Source organism: Gekko japonicus, unplaced genomic scaffold (assembly GCF_001447785.1).
Source record: "Gekko japonicus isolate JY-2015 unplaced genomic scaffold, Gekko_japonicus_V1.1 scaffold1029, whole genome shotgun sequence".
Taxonomy (NCBI): Eukaryota; Metazoa; Chordata; class Lepidosauria; order Squamata; family Gekkonidae; genus Gekko; species Gekko japonicus.
In genome coordinates this window covers 415740-430887 of record NW_015167081.1, presented here as the reverse complement: position 1 = coordinate 430887, position 15148 = coordinate 415740, and the positions used below count along the sequence as shown (strand labels likewise).

The 15148-nt window shown below is 42.6% G+C and overlaps 1 protein-coding gene across 1 annotated transcript in view; it reads left to right on the top strand.

The window, feature by feature from the left end:
• The window catches only part of RSPRY1 (ring finger and SPRY domain containing 1), a 38559-nt gene that overhangs the window by 18646 nt on the left and 4765 nt on the right, over positions 1–15148 (top strand). The window contains 8 exon segments of the mRNA XM_015412820.1: positions 728–840; positions 2505–2631; positions 3956–4014; positions 6192–6258; positions 7193–7324; positions 9860–9975; positions 12258–12401; positions 14355–14466. Of these exon segments, the coding sequence (XP_015268306.1) occupies positions 728–840; positions 2505–2631; positions 3956–4014; positions 6192–6258; positions 7193–7324; positions 9860–9975; positions 12258–12401; positions 14355–14466 (870 nt within the window).

The window sequence follows — 15148 nt, the reverse complement described above, 5'->3', positions numbered from 1 at the left end:
CTCAGCCATATTTCCTTCATCAGTCCCTTGCAGAGAGGTTTGGAGAAAAATGCCAAGATAAGAAACAGTGTTGCTTGTAGTGAATTGATCAAAACGACTTTCAAGAGCAGACGCTTTTGGGAGTTCAGATTATCCTATTTGAACATCAAGCCATGCATGACTTGCTTTTTTATATATATAAATGATGAAAACATGGTAACCAGCTTATATCAATCTTTGTCGCATTCCAAATATGTCGGGACCTATTTGTAGAGGTAGCATATCAAAGAGGCACTGAATCTACTCAACATTTCTCCTCCTCTTTGTCCTTCCCCCAAGATCTGGAAAGCATGAAAGTATGTGTGCTTTTCCTTCCCATGCCCAATGCATGAGTTGGATTTGAAAGCATGTAAGAAGGAGGCAATGTATTATTTCTTCTCTCAAAGCCAAAGTTTCAGTGATGAGGACGGGATTTCAATTTGATATTACACTCACTGCGTTAAAAAAAAATTCAAGTGTGAACTTGTCTTAACAGTACTCCCTGGAGCAATCAATATTTGTGCTTCCTCCAGAGAGCTGCTACATATCTCAACCAGCAGCTGATGAACTTGAAGGTTGTGACTAAGGTTTGTTATATAGACAAATCTTGAAAAATGCTATTAAAATCATACTTTTGATAGTTGTTGAAACATAAATGGAGATTAAACTCTATGCAAAGACAGTTGCCTCTTTCTCTTATGGTTGACAGATGAAGGCTGGCTGGAAGTTGTCCAATCCTTAATTAGAGTTATTCCATTAGAAGATCCCCTGGGACCAGCTGTTATAACTTTACTACTGGATGAGTGTCCATTGCCAACAAAAGTGAGTTTAATACATATGCAGTTTTCTGCCTGATTCCAACAGCATGCTACAGAGCTAATGCTATTTTCAACAGTGTTTGTCTTAAGAAATGGGTAATAATGGTGTTCACATGGATTTGCATCAACTTTGTACCCCAGACAAAAGTTGCAAATTTAAGAGCAACTGGCAAAAGTGTTGTGAAATGGACAAACAGAGAGCCAGTGTTCTATCCTATTTGCAAAGGGCATGTAAGGAAAAGAAAAATATTTCTAGCTGGGTTTTTAAAAAAGAAATATGCTTTTAGAAATCATTTTAAAATAATAAAATCTTATTAATTCAGGGTTGCTATTTGCCCAGATTTTAAGGAGCTCACAGTTGTTCTTGGCTCCAGAATTCATATGTGATTTGCCATTCTGCAGTAATATTGAGGAATTTCACATTACCCTTTTTAACCCATTTTGAAGCCTTTTTTGATCCGTCATGGAGTAAACCGGTATAGGGCTGCCATTTCACACATGGCTTTCCCCTTCCGGTAAAGAGCTGGATCTGAAGCGGTTTGCCATTTCAGGCTGCACCACTTTTTCCCCGCTGTTTTTCGCCCACACGGGCGATCTCTGGCTTCTTCTCTTTTTTTGGAACTTTCACTTTATAGCGCTATAGCACTATAACAAAACACTCCAGGCATTCCAATGGGGTTGATATACTGCTGTTCTGTTATAGCGTTATAGCGCTATAACGCTATAAAGCAAACATTTTTTAAAAGCCGGAGATCACCCGCGCTGGCAAAAAACAGCAGGGAAAAAGTGTATCGGAACCGGAAGAGGAAACTGAAGATTACTTGGAAGCGGTTTCCTAAACAGGACAGAAGTGTTTGTGTCTGAAATTACAAAAATATTCTGGTAGGGAACCGGTTATAAAACGGTTCTGTCTGAAATGACAGACCAGAAACCGTTTGGGAACCGTTCCTCTTCCAGATTATATCGTCTGTCTGAAATTCCTCATTGTTCTTACCCATTTATACATTTTTGGCCAATAATTTACTTCCATGATAACTGTGGAATATGTAACACTGTCCAAAGCATGACCACTGAAATGAGATTTTTTAAAAACAATTGTGCAATGCACAGCCTGATTTGCAGAGTCAATCACAATACCCACCTGGAGTTCTAATACTCCTGTCAGATGCTCTCTGCCAGCTAGAAATTCTTGTCATGGTAGTAATGTGTTGCAGGATGGATTTGGTTTTTCCTTTGGCTATGATTCTGGGAGTAGCTGCTGAAATCTAGAGGAAGTGATTTCAGGATTGCATCTTTATATCACTTATATCACTTTTGTATTGAGTGATTTTTAATGGCCACTTAGGGCATGAGTGGAGTCAATATGGACTCCAGGCAGCAGGTGGGCTCTGAAGCATTTCCTGAAGTGTTGCTAGTTCTTACTGTCCTGTAGAGTGTGGAGGGGTATGTGTTTTAACTGAAGGATTTAAAACCAGATGCAAGAAAGGGAAGTCCACTAAGTTTTTCAGTGTTTATGATTTCCAAGCACATTTATCAGTGGATCGCTTAAACCTTTAGTACCTGGTGACACATTCTTAATGATAGTGTGTTGAGCAGAGATGAAAAGAAGGGAGTGTGTCCCTCTGTAGGGCACATGGTACTGACTGCATATTAAAATTCACCGTTTAGGATGCGCTGCAGAAATTAACTGAAATACTGAATTTAAGTGGAGCTGTTGCTCGCCAGGATGCCTGTCATCCTGCCAAACATCGAAACACAACTGCAGTACTGGGCTGTTTGGCAGAAAAGCTTGCAGGTAAGGGATGCTTACTTTTATGCTATGGTGAGGGTGGATAACTTGCTTCTCCTTCCAGCCTCTTTCCAGTCTACATGTTGTGCGGAACCAATATACTCCATGCAAATCCCAGTCATATTTGTTCTGCTAGAGTGCTTAAAGCTTTAATTCTCCAACTGAAATCTGTCTTAAAAGTGCTTAACTTTGGCTGAGCTGTGCTCACAAATACGATAGCTAGTCTTCTGGTGACCAACAGGGAGACTCCAGTATATTCTGCCATATGAATAACTTTTTCACAGTTGGCAGAATGGGAAGGCAAAGGGCGCCTCTCTCATAGTAGCATCAGGCTATATCATGGTGCCATTTTGGAATGATTGGTGCTGCTGACAGCTCCCCCCCCCCCCCCCCCCCGGACTCCCTTGGCAAGTGGCATACAGTACATAAGAAAATAAGAGAAGCCAATGTTGGATCAGGCCAATGGCCCATCTAGTCCAACACTCTGTCACACAGTGGCCAAAAATACCAGGTGCCATCAGGAGGTCCACCAGTGGGGCCAGGACACTAGAAGCCCTCCCACTGTTGTGCCCCCCCCAAGCACCAAGAATACAGAGCATCACTTTCCCCAGCCTGAGAGTTCCTATCTATAGTAAAGGTAAAGGTTCCCTTGCTCGAAAGCCAGTCGAATCCGACTCTAGGGTTGCGGTGCTCATCTCCGTTTCAAAGCCGAAGAGCCAGCGCTGTCCGAAGACGTTTCCGTGGTCATGTGGCCAGCATGACTGAACACCAAGGTGCACGGAACGCTGTTACCTTCCCACTGAAATGGTACCTATTTATCTACTTGCAATTTCTTGCTTTCGAACTGCTAGGTTGGCAAGAGCTGGAACTAGAGATGGGAGCTCACTCCATCATGCATCACCTGGGTCTCGAACTGCTGAACTACTGACCTATCTATACCTTGTGGCTAATAGCCACTGATGGACTTCTGCTCCATATGCTTATCTAATTCCTGCACTTCTGGCTTTGCAAGCTACTAGAGAGTGGGCAGGGGGAATGGACTATTACCGGCTGGACCTGAAAGCAAGATATGGTCACTGCTGCTATGTCTGTGGTCTTCCAAAACCCTTAGAAGTATTTGAAAACTGTTATTGTTTCCTACTTACTTTTAAAAATTCTAAGTCTACGTTTAAACTTGCCCAGTTCTTTTTTTTATACTTGCACAATGTCTATAAAGACAAGATAACAGGGCTGGCAGAGTAGCACACTAATCTTTTTTGAAAGTGACTTTTTTTTAAAAAAGTAATGCAGCAGCTTCGATGCACATGTTTCATTTTTAGTGTTCTTGCAGGCCCTGCAAGTATAGGTTTACTCAGCCCAGGAATACTGGAATACTTACTGCAGAGCTTGGTGAGTATCAAAAGTAAATCTGTATTCCAACTTATTCCTCTTTAAACACTGGGCTTTGTGGGTGATCATTGTCCATGGACTGGATTTTAGTTTAATTTAGTTGTGTTTTCTTATGAGGTGGTGAAATGTGGGTTAAGGGAATGCATGAAAATGGGAAGGGGTATACCTCAGTGGTGTTCTGCATGTAGAAATCCCCAGCTTTAACCCCTGACATCATGAAATCCGAGCTAACAGGACTGAGAAAAACCACTGCTTTGAGACCCTGGGATGTTGCTACCACTCAGAATGAGGATGCTGGGCTAGAGGGACCAGTGGGCTGACGCAGGACGCAGACTTCTCTTGGGAAAAAATCTCATGACCACCTCACAGCTTGCCCATAAAAGGGAAAAGCTACGTTCATTCAGCCTTCTATAAATACAATTTGCCCTACTGTTTTACATTAGTCAGTGAAATTTCTCTTTATCAAAATGTTCTGGATGGAAAAGATGTTTTAAATATTAAAATATTTTTAAAATGATTAAATAGGGGAATACAATCACCATACCAATGAAAAGGAATCATTGGCAGAGCAACCAAAAATTAGAGCCTTAATTTTTTCAGGTGCACATCCCCATGCATATGCTATTTGATATATAGACAGAGTTGTAGTAGTGAAGCCACCTTTGAAAGAACCCCTCCATGAGCTTTTGCAATTCTCACTTCCAGAAAATGACAAGACATGAAGCCTCCCTGCTGATCATTCAGTACATGGGAAGAATCTTGTCCCCCCTCCTTAAAGAACTTACTGAAAACACCATCCTGTTTATAGCTCATGATTCATAGGATTTGGAGTACGCTGCAGGTTCCTTACTCCTTATCGCATACCAATTCTCTTCTTTTTCAGGTTTCCTCTAAAGCATAGTTTGCTATGACATCCAAATCAGGCAGTTAAGCTTTGTGTTAATCTCTTAAACCATAATGACACTAACCATAACTGTCTGATTTATTATTTGATTCAAACATTGCATAATACTGTCATGAGCAAGAACCCAGAAATGGAAGAAGGAATCTCTATGCAAGCCTGCAGCACATTTCATTATCTGTTGTTGACTTGAGTTTGTCTCTCTCATTCATCTTATCTGTTTCCAGTTCTTGGCCAAGTGTGGAAGGTGCAAGGTCTCCCTGGCACCTAAGAACATAAGAGAAACCATGTTGGATCAGGCCAATGGCCTATCCTGTCCAGCACTCTATGTCACACAGTTGCCAAAACCCAGATGCCATCAGGAGGTTCACCAGCGGGGCCAGAACTCTGGAAGCCCTCCCACTGTTATCTCCCAAGCACCAAGGGATACAGAGCATCACTGCCCCAGACATAGTGTTCCATCCACACCTTGTGGCTAATAGCCACTGATGGATCTCTGTTCCATATGTTTATATAATCTCTTCTTGAAGCTGTAGCCACCACCACTTCCTGTGGCAGTGAATTCCATATGTAAATTACTCTTTGGGTGAAAAAGTACTCCTTTTATGTGTTCTTAACCTACTGCTCAATTTCATTGAGTGCCCACAAATTCTTGTATTGTGAGAAAGGGAGAAAAGTACTTCTTTCTCTACCTTCTCTATCCCATGCATAATTTTGTAAACCTCTATCATGTCACCCCTCAGTCATCGTTTCTCCAAGCTGAAGAGCTGACAAGATTACTTGTCCTCTTATCCTATGACTACTGAGTTTACTTAGGAGCCTTTGATGAGGAACTTTATCAAAAGCTTTCTGGAAAGTCTAGGTAAGCAACATCTATTGGGTCACCCTTGTTCACCCATGAAAGAACTCTTAACAGGTTAGTGAGACAAGATCTTCCCTTAGTGAGACAAGATCTTCCCTAAAACATGATGCTCGTTCCTCCCAACACAGATGCTGTCCAGCTGTGGTAGCACAGTTGCAAATGGATGGTCTGTATTCTAAATAACTTGTCTGGGTAGGATGGTATAATTTGACTGTTCTTATTGCATTGGAGCACCATGAGGAGGGAACATCCTATAACTCAGAAGAAGTTCTCTTTCCTTCCTCTCTACAATTGGGCACTTGAATGTTTAAAAATAAGCCTTAGATCATTCCCAGTGTGTTGGACAAATGAGCAAAAATGTTGTGTTTTGAAGATAGCTGAGAATTGTGTCCAGTAATTCTCTTGTTTGTTTAGAATTTCCAGTCCCATCCAACAGTAATGCTTTTTGCACTAATAGCCCTGGAAAAGTTTGCACAAACAAGTAAGTATGTAAGTTTACAATACACTTTATGGGGTGGGGAGAATGAGGAGAGATCTTAGACCACATAGACTGGTTTTGCTTCATTTATTCCAAGGCACACACCAGTACCTCTGTCCAGTAAACTGGCTTGTTCCATTCCCCCCACTCCCCTTTTTCCATGTCCCACAGAGCCCCTCATCATTGCCCTTTAGGTCAGGGTGTTTAATGGCTTTGCTTCTCTTGCTGTAAAGCTTAATCTGCAGTGGGGTAGGGTGGGGAGGCAGAAACCTTAGCTTTTGCATGGAAATAGTTAACAGCTTCCTTTTCCCCCATGCAAAAAGAGTACAATATGGCTGGGTAAGACAGGAGGAATGGGACAGGATTATGACTCTGGGGCAACATCTTGAACACTGTGCTGCCTACAATCCCAGCATCATGATCAAAGAGGCCTTCTTTTCAGTGGGGAAACAGGCTTCTTTGATGCTAAATGGGCAGGAATGGGAAATCACAGCAATGTAGTGAAACTATGCCCAGTCCCTAGGGCATGAAGCAACAGCTTTTACTCTGCAGAAATCACTCCATTAAGTCATTTACGTGGACTCTTTGGAACAATACGGTGACTGGGAGGGATACCACTGCTTTATTATTTCCATTTATTTAAATAATTTATAGGCTGCACACTTTGCCAAAAGGAGCTCAAGGCAGCTTACAAAGAGCGTTAGAAGAGCAATGACGTCTTTGCAGCTTGCAAAGTTTACATGCCCTCACTAATAGCCAGGCTGCTCCTGACTAGCTCTGCTGTTGGTTTAAATATTTCATCTTGTGAGGTCCTACCGTCTTACACTGACTTTTTAGAAACCCGGTTCTATTTTTTCCCCCCTTGAAGTGGGTTTTGTGTTTTCTGTCGGCCTTTTGTTTTTCCTGCCACAACCATCCCTCTATGTTACAAATCTAGGTGAAAATAAAATCACAGTTTCGGAAACATGCATCAGTGACCAGCTTGTCTTGTTAGAGAAATGGACAAATCACCCAGACTATTTGAAACGGCAAGTCGGATTCTGTGCCCAGTGGAGTTTGGACAATCTATGTAAGCAAGAATATATTATGGTTTCCAGAATGACCAGTTCCAGGTTCAAAAGTACCATGTAATTTTAGGCATTTAAGCAAACCTTTGCTGACATTGCAAGTATAGTTGTAGTTTCCAGAATGTGTATGCTTCTTGGGGTGGGGGTGGGGGTGGTGGAATCTATATTCCATGCATTCAAGTCCTCATCTGTAGCATGTGCTGAACTAAAGCCTGGAAGTAACAGAATTCAGAATGGTGGCAAGATTGGGAAAATATGTTGAGGAAGCTTCCCAAAATGCAAGTGCTTAAAAGCCCTGAGGCATTTTAGTCTGGCTTTGCTTCTGAATATTTCAGTTTTCCTTTGTTCTTCTATATTGGCTTTGATGGTAAACAAAGGCTGCCTGAGGCAATTTCACAGAGAAGGCGAATGAAGTGTTACAGCTCAGTGGCCTGATGTCACAGCACCCTACACCCATAGACTTTTGGCAGAATGGATGGCCCCAAGCAGTCATTTGCTTCGCCTTTCTGATGATGGGGTGTTGCTTCCTGCAGGAGGGGAGGCATTGGGTGGTGCAAAGGGCATTGCTTTTGTTTTCCTGATACCTTTTTAATCTGCTTCACTAGAAGAAGCGTGATTAGTTGGAGACTGGGGCCCATTTCCGAAGTTACTTGAAGTGTCGCTAGTATAGTTGTGCAACAAAGCAAGCCACCCTGACCACATAGGCAGAAGTTGCAGGTGTTATCAGGAGCAGTGCAGAAGCAACTGCAGAACTGTGGTGGCCATGTCACTTTGGGTAACACATGGAGCAGGGCTATGAGGATATTTTTCTTCATTTACTTGCAGTGAGTTGTCCTTCTGTAACTGTTTCCTGTGGTTCTAAAAATCTAGCTTCTGACAAGGTCTGGGAACTGGAGAGCCCTTTAATGGAAACACAGGGGAAGGGAAACGTTTGGCCTCATAGCTGCTGGCCCTCATAGTTGCAAAATTGTGTTCAGATGCAGCAGCCTGCTTTGTTACTGGGAGTAACATAAGCATTGGGGAGCATACACGCACCTGGGTTGGAAAAGCTGCACAGGCTTCCAGTGAGTTTCCAGGTACAATTTAAAGTTAGGCTTTCCCCAGCACCCAGGCAGTTCAGTACTTAAAAGGTTATCTCCAGAAGCACTTCCTCCCTTATTACTGTCTTCTGGTGCTTAGTCATTGGGGGCTTTGCTCTGAGTGCCAGCATTCTCTGATGCTAAGTTGGCTGGTACAAAAAGCCTTTGGAAATAACAGACAGGCTTACATGAAACTTATTTTTAGGAAACCCACAAAACAAGTCTGTTCTGGTGACCTTTGAGTTTTCTGAATTTTCTAGTCTTTATTGAGATTGTATTGGGATTGAAGTACATGTTTTATTGCTTCTGGTCTGATTTTAAACCTGTGATACTTAATGTTGAATATGTTAGAAGCTGCTGTGGAGTCTCATTCTAAGCCAGGTGGCAAGGTATAAATGGCAAATATGTGTGGAAACATACAGACAGCTTCTACACAATGTTAAATGGAGACTTTGGTGGATAAACTTTTAGTGTGGAAGTCACCTAGCACAGTTCCTGGGCTCTGTCCAATATCCTTTACACCCTGTTGTCTTCAGTGCCAATTCTGTGTAATTATACACAATTAAATATGGAAATGAAATGTCCCCATGTTTGTCTGCTTCATATAATTTATTCTGCATGGGCTTCTGATTTGCCATAATTAGCACTGTTAATGCCAGATTCCAAACTATTTGGTCAGCATAAGTGTAATGAGTGGCTTGTGAACACCATTTATCCCATGGGGCTCTTCTGGTCAACCCCCTGCTACGTCTCTCTCCCATCATCCACTCTAAGTTGATCAGGATAAATGGCATGGCAACCGGGTTTGGGCTAGTTCAGAAAGAAAAAAGTATGGTGCATTGGACTGAAGTCTTGGAATATTTTCTACTTGGACAAGAATATTTAGAGCACTGGTGAAACAGCCATTCTCAAGAGTCATACTTAATAAACATTAAGGTTTCTGGAGCAATTAAGCTAAATGTTGTACAAAAGCTAAAAGGAGAACTGCTCTGTGTGTGGGCTTACAACCTTGAAGGCATTTGACTACTTAACTGGTTGAGAGAGAACGGCCATACTTCTCTTCTGAGTCTGGCAAGATTACCTCCAATGCACTGGCTAAATGATATTCTTGCACTGGGAGTGGTTGTATTCATTGTATTCAATGCACTAGGAGTGGTTGTAGCCACCTCTACTAATGGCAGTAACTTGAGGGCAGAGGTGCACACATCCTTCCCTGGAGAACTGGCCCAAATTGGCCCATCCTCAACCTGGCTTTATATGCTAGGCCTGGCCAATTCAAATACACAATATAGATCTGTGGGAGGGAAGGATGGGGTGGGGGATGACAGTTTGGGAAAACCCGATAGATCACATTTAGTTAAGCATATTCAATTGATTGCCAGATCCATTTTTTGCATTATTGACATTGTTGTAGAGTATATTACAAATCATTTACAATATGTCTACACCTCTTCACAGTTTTGAAGGAAGGAAGGCAGTTTACATATGAGAAAGTTGACTTGACCAACATTATGGCCATGCTGAATAGTAACGATGTCAGTGAATATCTGAAGATCTCACCACATGGGTTGGAGGTAGGTCTTTTTAGGGTACAGTATCTGTCAGATTTGATTTATTTGTAAAAACACAGGCAGAACATACTGGAAGCAAATAGGCCCTCCTACAACAACAAGCAGCAAATGTTCTGGTCTCTGCATCAAGTTCCCAGGGAGCAGCTTGTGCATAAAAAAGTAAAGGTAAAGGTTCCCTTGCTCGAAAGCCAGTCGAATCCGACTCTAGGGTTGTGGTGCTCATCTCCGTTTCAAAGCCAAAGAGCCAGCACTGTCCGAAGACGTTTCTGTGGTCATGTGGCTGGCATGACTAAACACCAAGGCGCACTGAACGCTGTTACCTTCCCACTGAAGTGGTACCTATTTATCTACTTGCAATTTCTTCCTTTCGAACTGCTAGGTTGGCAGGAGCTGGAACTAGAGACGGGAGCTCACTCCGTAATGCGGCAATGGGAGCTCACTCTGTCATGTGGCAACTCGGATCTCGAACTGCTGAACTACCGACCTTCCACAGCCTGCAGTTCAACGTCTTAACCACTTGAGCCACCGCAGCTCATATTTGCACATAATACACATGCAGGGCTGCACCCCAGTTTCCACTGACTCCAGCTAGAAACTCACTGTGCTGTTTTTTAAAAAAAGCAAAAACAAAGCTGCTGTTTCTCACAACACACACATGTTGAACACTCAGCCCTCATCCTTGCAAGTGAACCTCCCATTCAGGAGAATACCCACAGCCATTAAAGGAACATTAAAGTTCTCCTGCTGTTTCCCTGGTTTCCATTAGATGACGCTTTAAGCAAAACTGTAGTGATGGATCCATTTACAGTAATCAAGCAGCCAAATCACTCATAAAATGTTGCAGTTCTTTTTCCCCCTTTGCTGTTATCGACAAGGCTATTTTTTTCTAAGCTCCATGGGATATAATCTAAATCACTGTCTGCCCCTTTGCTAGATTGCTGTTATATACCACAAAATTGCCCCCTCTTCAGTTTCTTTTGCCATCTAGGAACAACCAGGCTCTGTTCTCCTGTAAACCTATAAGCCATGCCAGGGCCTGTCAAGCCTTCACCAGCTGGCCCTCTGAGCCTCTGCTTCCTCCCCTCCCTTCCATGTGTCTTTGCTTTTCATTGTGCACCTTTTAAAAATTTGGGTGGTTTAGTTAGCCTCATCCCAATTCCAATTCTCCATTTTTAATAAAAGAGAAAGCATGGCAGCTAGAAGCAGGGTTGCTCTGACTGCCATGATGAGAAACAGGTATTGAAAACAGATAATGGACCTTGGAGCCAGCAGCACAGGGGTTGAGCATGCCTGTCCTGCAGTTTTAATTCATGAATAATTTAAGAAAACTTCTGTGTGAGAGTTCCTATGACTGGAAGGTATGGTAGTGGTGTTTCATTTTAGCCTTTCTTGTAATCGGTTTTCCATGATGCCTTGTGCTTTCAATGCCAATAAAGGTTTTGTGTGTGTGTGTGTGTGTAATCGGTTTGCTTCCCATTATAATCCTTTGGGCATGCACATCCAGTCTTAAGGAAGCCCATAAAACCAGTCTGTGATCAAAAGAACAGAAGACTCACATATTCTGAAAGAATGTTTACAACACTGTGCAACCAGAAACAAGCAAAGCAATCAAGAGATGCCACTGTCTTCTACCACGGGGTGGCATAAGAAACAGAGGGGCTGTGGGCAGAGCTGGTCTTTCAAGCTGTCACCCAAACTGCTGCTGTCTGGCTAAATGGGCAAGAGGCGCCAGCAGGGACAGTGCCACATATGTGCCCTGTTACACACTTCTGTATGCCCCTTTTCATAATTTGGACTTCATGGCATGCTTGTATCTTAGACCACTTCAGTGGGACCACCTTCTATATTGTATCATTTGCCCTTTTATGGTAGTTCTGTGTTTTGATCTGATAAGAGTAGAAAAATATAAAGAAATAACAACTGACATCCAGAACTTATCCAGATAACTTTCTCTTTGCCGAATTCAGATTTATTTATTTATTTTTGCTTCAGTACAGAATTTGGAATTTCCTACTTATTTCTTTTTTATATATATAGTCTGCTATTCCCGATCTGTTGGATATGCAGAACAAAACCTGGGGGTTTTCCCCCAAAAGGTACAAATAGCCAGTATTGTGTTTAAACCCAGAACAGGAAAGGTTAGTTCCAAAAAACTATCCAGTGACATTATAGCACACACTGGGATGGCCGAGGAAGGATTCAAGGATTACAGTGTTCCTCCTCCTTGCTGTTCCGGGTTACTCCTTTCAGGGTGGAAGTGGTTTATTTTTGTCTTCGCTTTGCAGGCCCGATGTGACGCCTCCTCTTTTGAAAGTGTTCGATGTACCTTCTGTGTGGATTCTGGAGCTTGGTACTATGAAGTCACAGTCATTACTTCAGGAGTGATGCAGATAGGCTGGGCTACCAAAGATAGCAAATTTCTCAACCACGTAAGTACTCCATACATAAATTCTGTCGTTAAATCTGAACCACAGCCAGTCTTACAAGCAGTACAGTTTTTATTTTGGTAGTATCTTTTGGGGTTTTACCATTATGATAAGGTATGTCTCTGCTTAGCATTTATTCTGTCCTGGCCTTCAAGATTCCAGAAAGCACCATCAAACTAGGGCAAAACAGCAGAGAAATAGAGCTGTTCTGTAAATCTGTCACGAGGGTTTCCACACAGTCAGTGTTCTCCTGCAGTCTTCCCCAGAGCAGTTTGTAGTGATGGTGGTATCCTTCCTGCAGAAGCACCCAGCAGCTATTGACCCTCTGGTCAGACTCCTAATATCCATAACCTTCTCTGGTAAAATTTTGAGTAGTCTTAAGATCCTTCAGTAAAATTCACATTAAAAGGCTTTAGCATTTGAAATAGTGTTGTTCAGCTGTCCATCTTCATGTATGTGTCTGTCCAAAATATGATTGAGACACCTACTTCTTTGAGCTGACCCTTGTGGTCTTAGGATAAGCCAAGAAAAAGTGAAATTTAACCGCATGAGAGGAATTCAGGTTTATTTGATGGCAGATTCGGGAGGGGTAGACACGAGGATTTGGCACAGTAAATGAACAAAAAGGTGACTTGTGACACCTGAAAGATTGGCAGTGAATCTACTAGTCTTCAAGATGTCAGAAAAGTCCTTTTCTGTTTCATTGGTTCCAGTTCCAGGATCGCACAAAGCTCTGAACCAGATGCAACAGAGATGATGGCAAAAGCTATTGTTTGTACTTCATGAATGTGTAACAAGCAGGATAAAAAGATATTAAGAGAACAAGCGAGGAAGAGGCGTGAAACAGAACAGGTTTGCTCGCTGGAGGGCAGGAAAGGAACTTCAGCTTGCATGTTAGTTAGGATTAATTTATGTGTCAGCTTACATTGCACTGCAATTTGGCTTCAGGCAGCCAAACAGAATCTGTCCGTTTCATACCAAGAAAACTCAAAAGGCTTCAAGTGGTGAAGGACAACAGAGGGGGAATGAGAGTACCAGATCAGAGCCAGGAGCTCTGTAGAATAAGCAGGCCCTAGTTATGGAAGCCAGAGGCACTGGTTCATTCTCACACTTCTGCCCTCTATCATCTCAGGATCACTCCCTTGGAGAAGTGGGAGAACTGACAAAATAGGTCTGAAAACACATCACCAGCAAAGGAAAGCGGGGTACATATTCCTTCCCTTGGTCCTGTACCTTTGAAACCCCCTTTCTTGATTGTGGTATATCATGCCTTAAGCAGTTTCTGTTGCATTAGACCAGTGATACTCACAGAATACCACACTTGCGGTTACCATCAACCAAAAATGCAGTTTTGACATCCATTCCTGATATGAGGTCCAAGGGAGGCTTGCAGGTTACCTGTTCCTATGGTGGTGGCAGTTTCTAGGTGGGAACCACCTGCCAACTACCTGCTAACTACCAGCCCTATCAGGCAAGGGCCTTGCCCACTTTCCTGGAACGGGGCAGGTGCCACATTGGGGAACAGTGCTCAGGAGAGCCATAGGTGCCATGCCAGAGAGCCACATGTAGCTCTCAGGTCACTGCATGAGCATCACTGCTATAGGCAATTTTCATTTGCGTTGTTTTCCAGTTGCGTAGTTCTGGTCCTACTGCACTGTTTATCGGAGGAGCTGTCTCATTAAATTGCTTGTTATATTTTGCAATCCTCCGTCAGTCCCAGGAAGAAAGGTGAGTTCTAAATGAGATTGATAAGAATACACCATATGGGCAAGTCAGTCCAACCGAACAAGAATTGGATCTGGATTCTGATCTTATATCTTGGATCAAATTGTTACTTCAGTATATTGATGATCCTCACACAACTATTGATATAGGTGACTGCTGATCTGTTATAGGTTTCTGCTTGTTCTGTCACGTCAAAGAGCATTAAATGCCCTGTTCTCATTTTCCTTGAAGGAAGGTTATGGTATTGGGGACGATGAGTACTCCTGTGCTTACGATGGCTGCCGGCAGCTTATTTGGTATAATGCCAGAAGTAAACCACATTCCCACCCATGCTGGAAGGAAGGTATTTCACCCATGTTGTCATAATGGTTGCTGTCTTCTGCCTGTGCTGAGAAACTGCTCTAGGAGATTCCCAAGAGGGAATATATTGTCACCTGGTGCTTTGTTAGTTACTTCATTTCTTTTCAGATACCCTTACTTGAAGGCCCAGTTACTCAAATGACGGAATCAAGCTTATCTTGAATTGTGCCACACTGGACTTGGGGTGGGGGAGGGAAGGTAGCAGCTTGAAAGGTCCTCCAATAGTGAAACAAGCAAGTGCAGAGAGGGGAGAATAATTGGAAAAAGGCTTGACTGAACTTCCTCTGACACACTATTTCCCTGCAAGCTGGGATTTGCTTTTCTCCTATAGGAGCATTTGGACATACTGCCACCTGTGGCTAGAAACAGCTTTATTATTCTGTTGAAGAAACTGGTCCAAAGTGAGAATCTCTCCTTCCTTCTATGCTGGAGGAGGAGGAAAAAACCACAAAAGAAAATATGTAAATTTAAAAATGAATAAATAAGAAAAAACTTTAGTCGAAAACATGTGGACTGTGGAACAGATATCCTAGAGATATCACAGAGTCTCTTTCTCCAAGAGATTATTTATGGTCATCTCCAGATGTTGGCTTCCGGTGCACTTGATTCAGTCCCTTAGCAGTAAACCAGAGGTACATCAAGGTTCCCTTGGAATACCAAATACC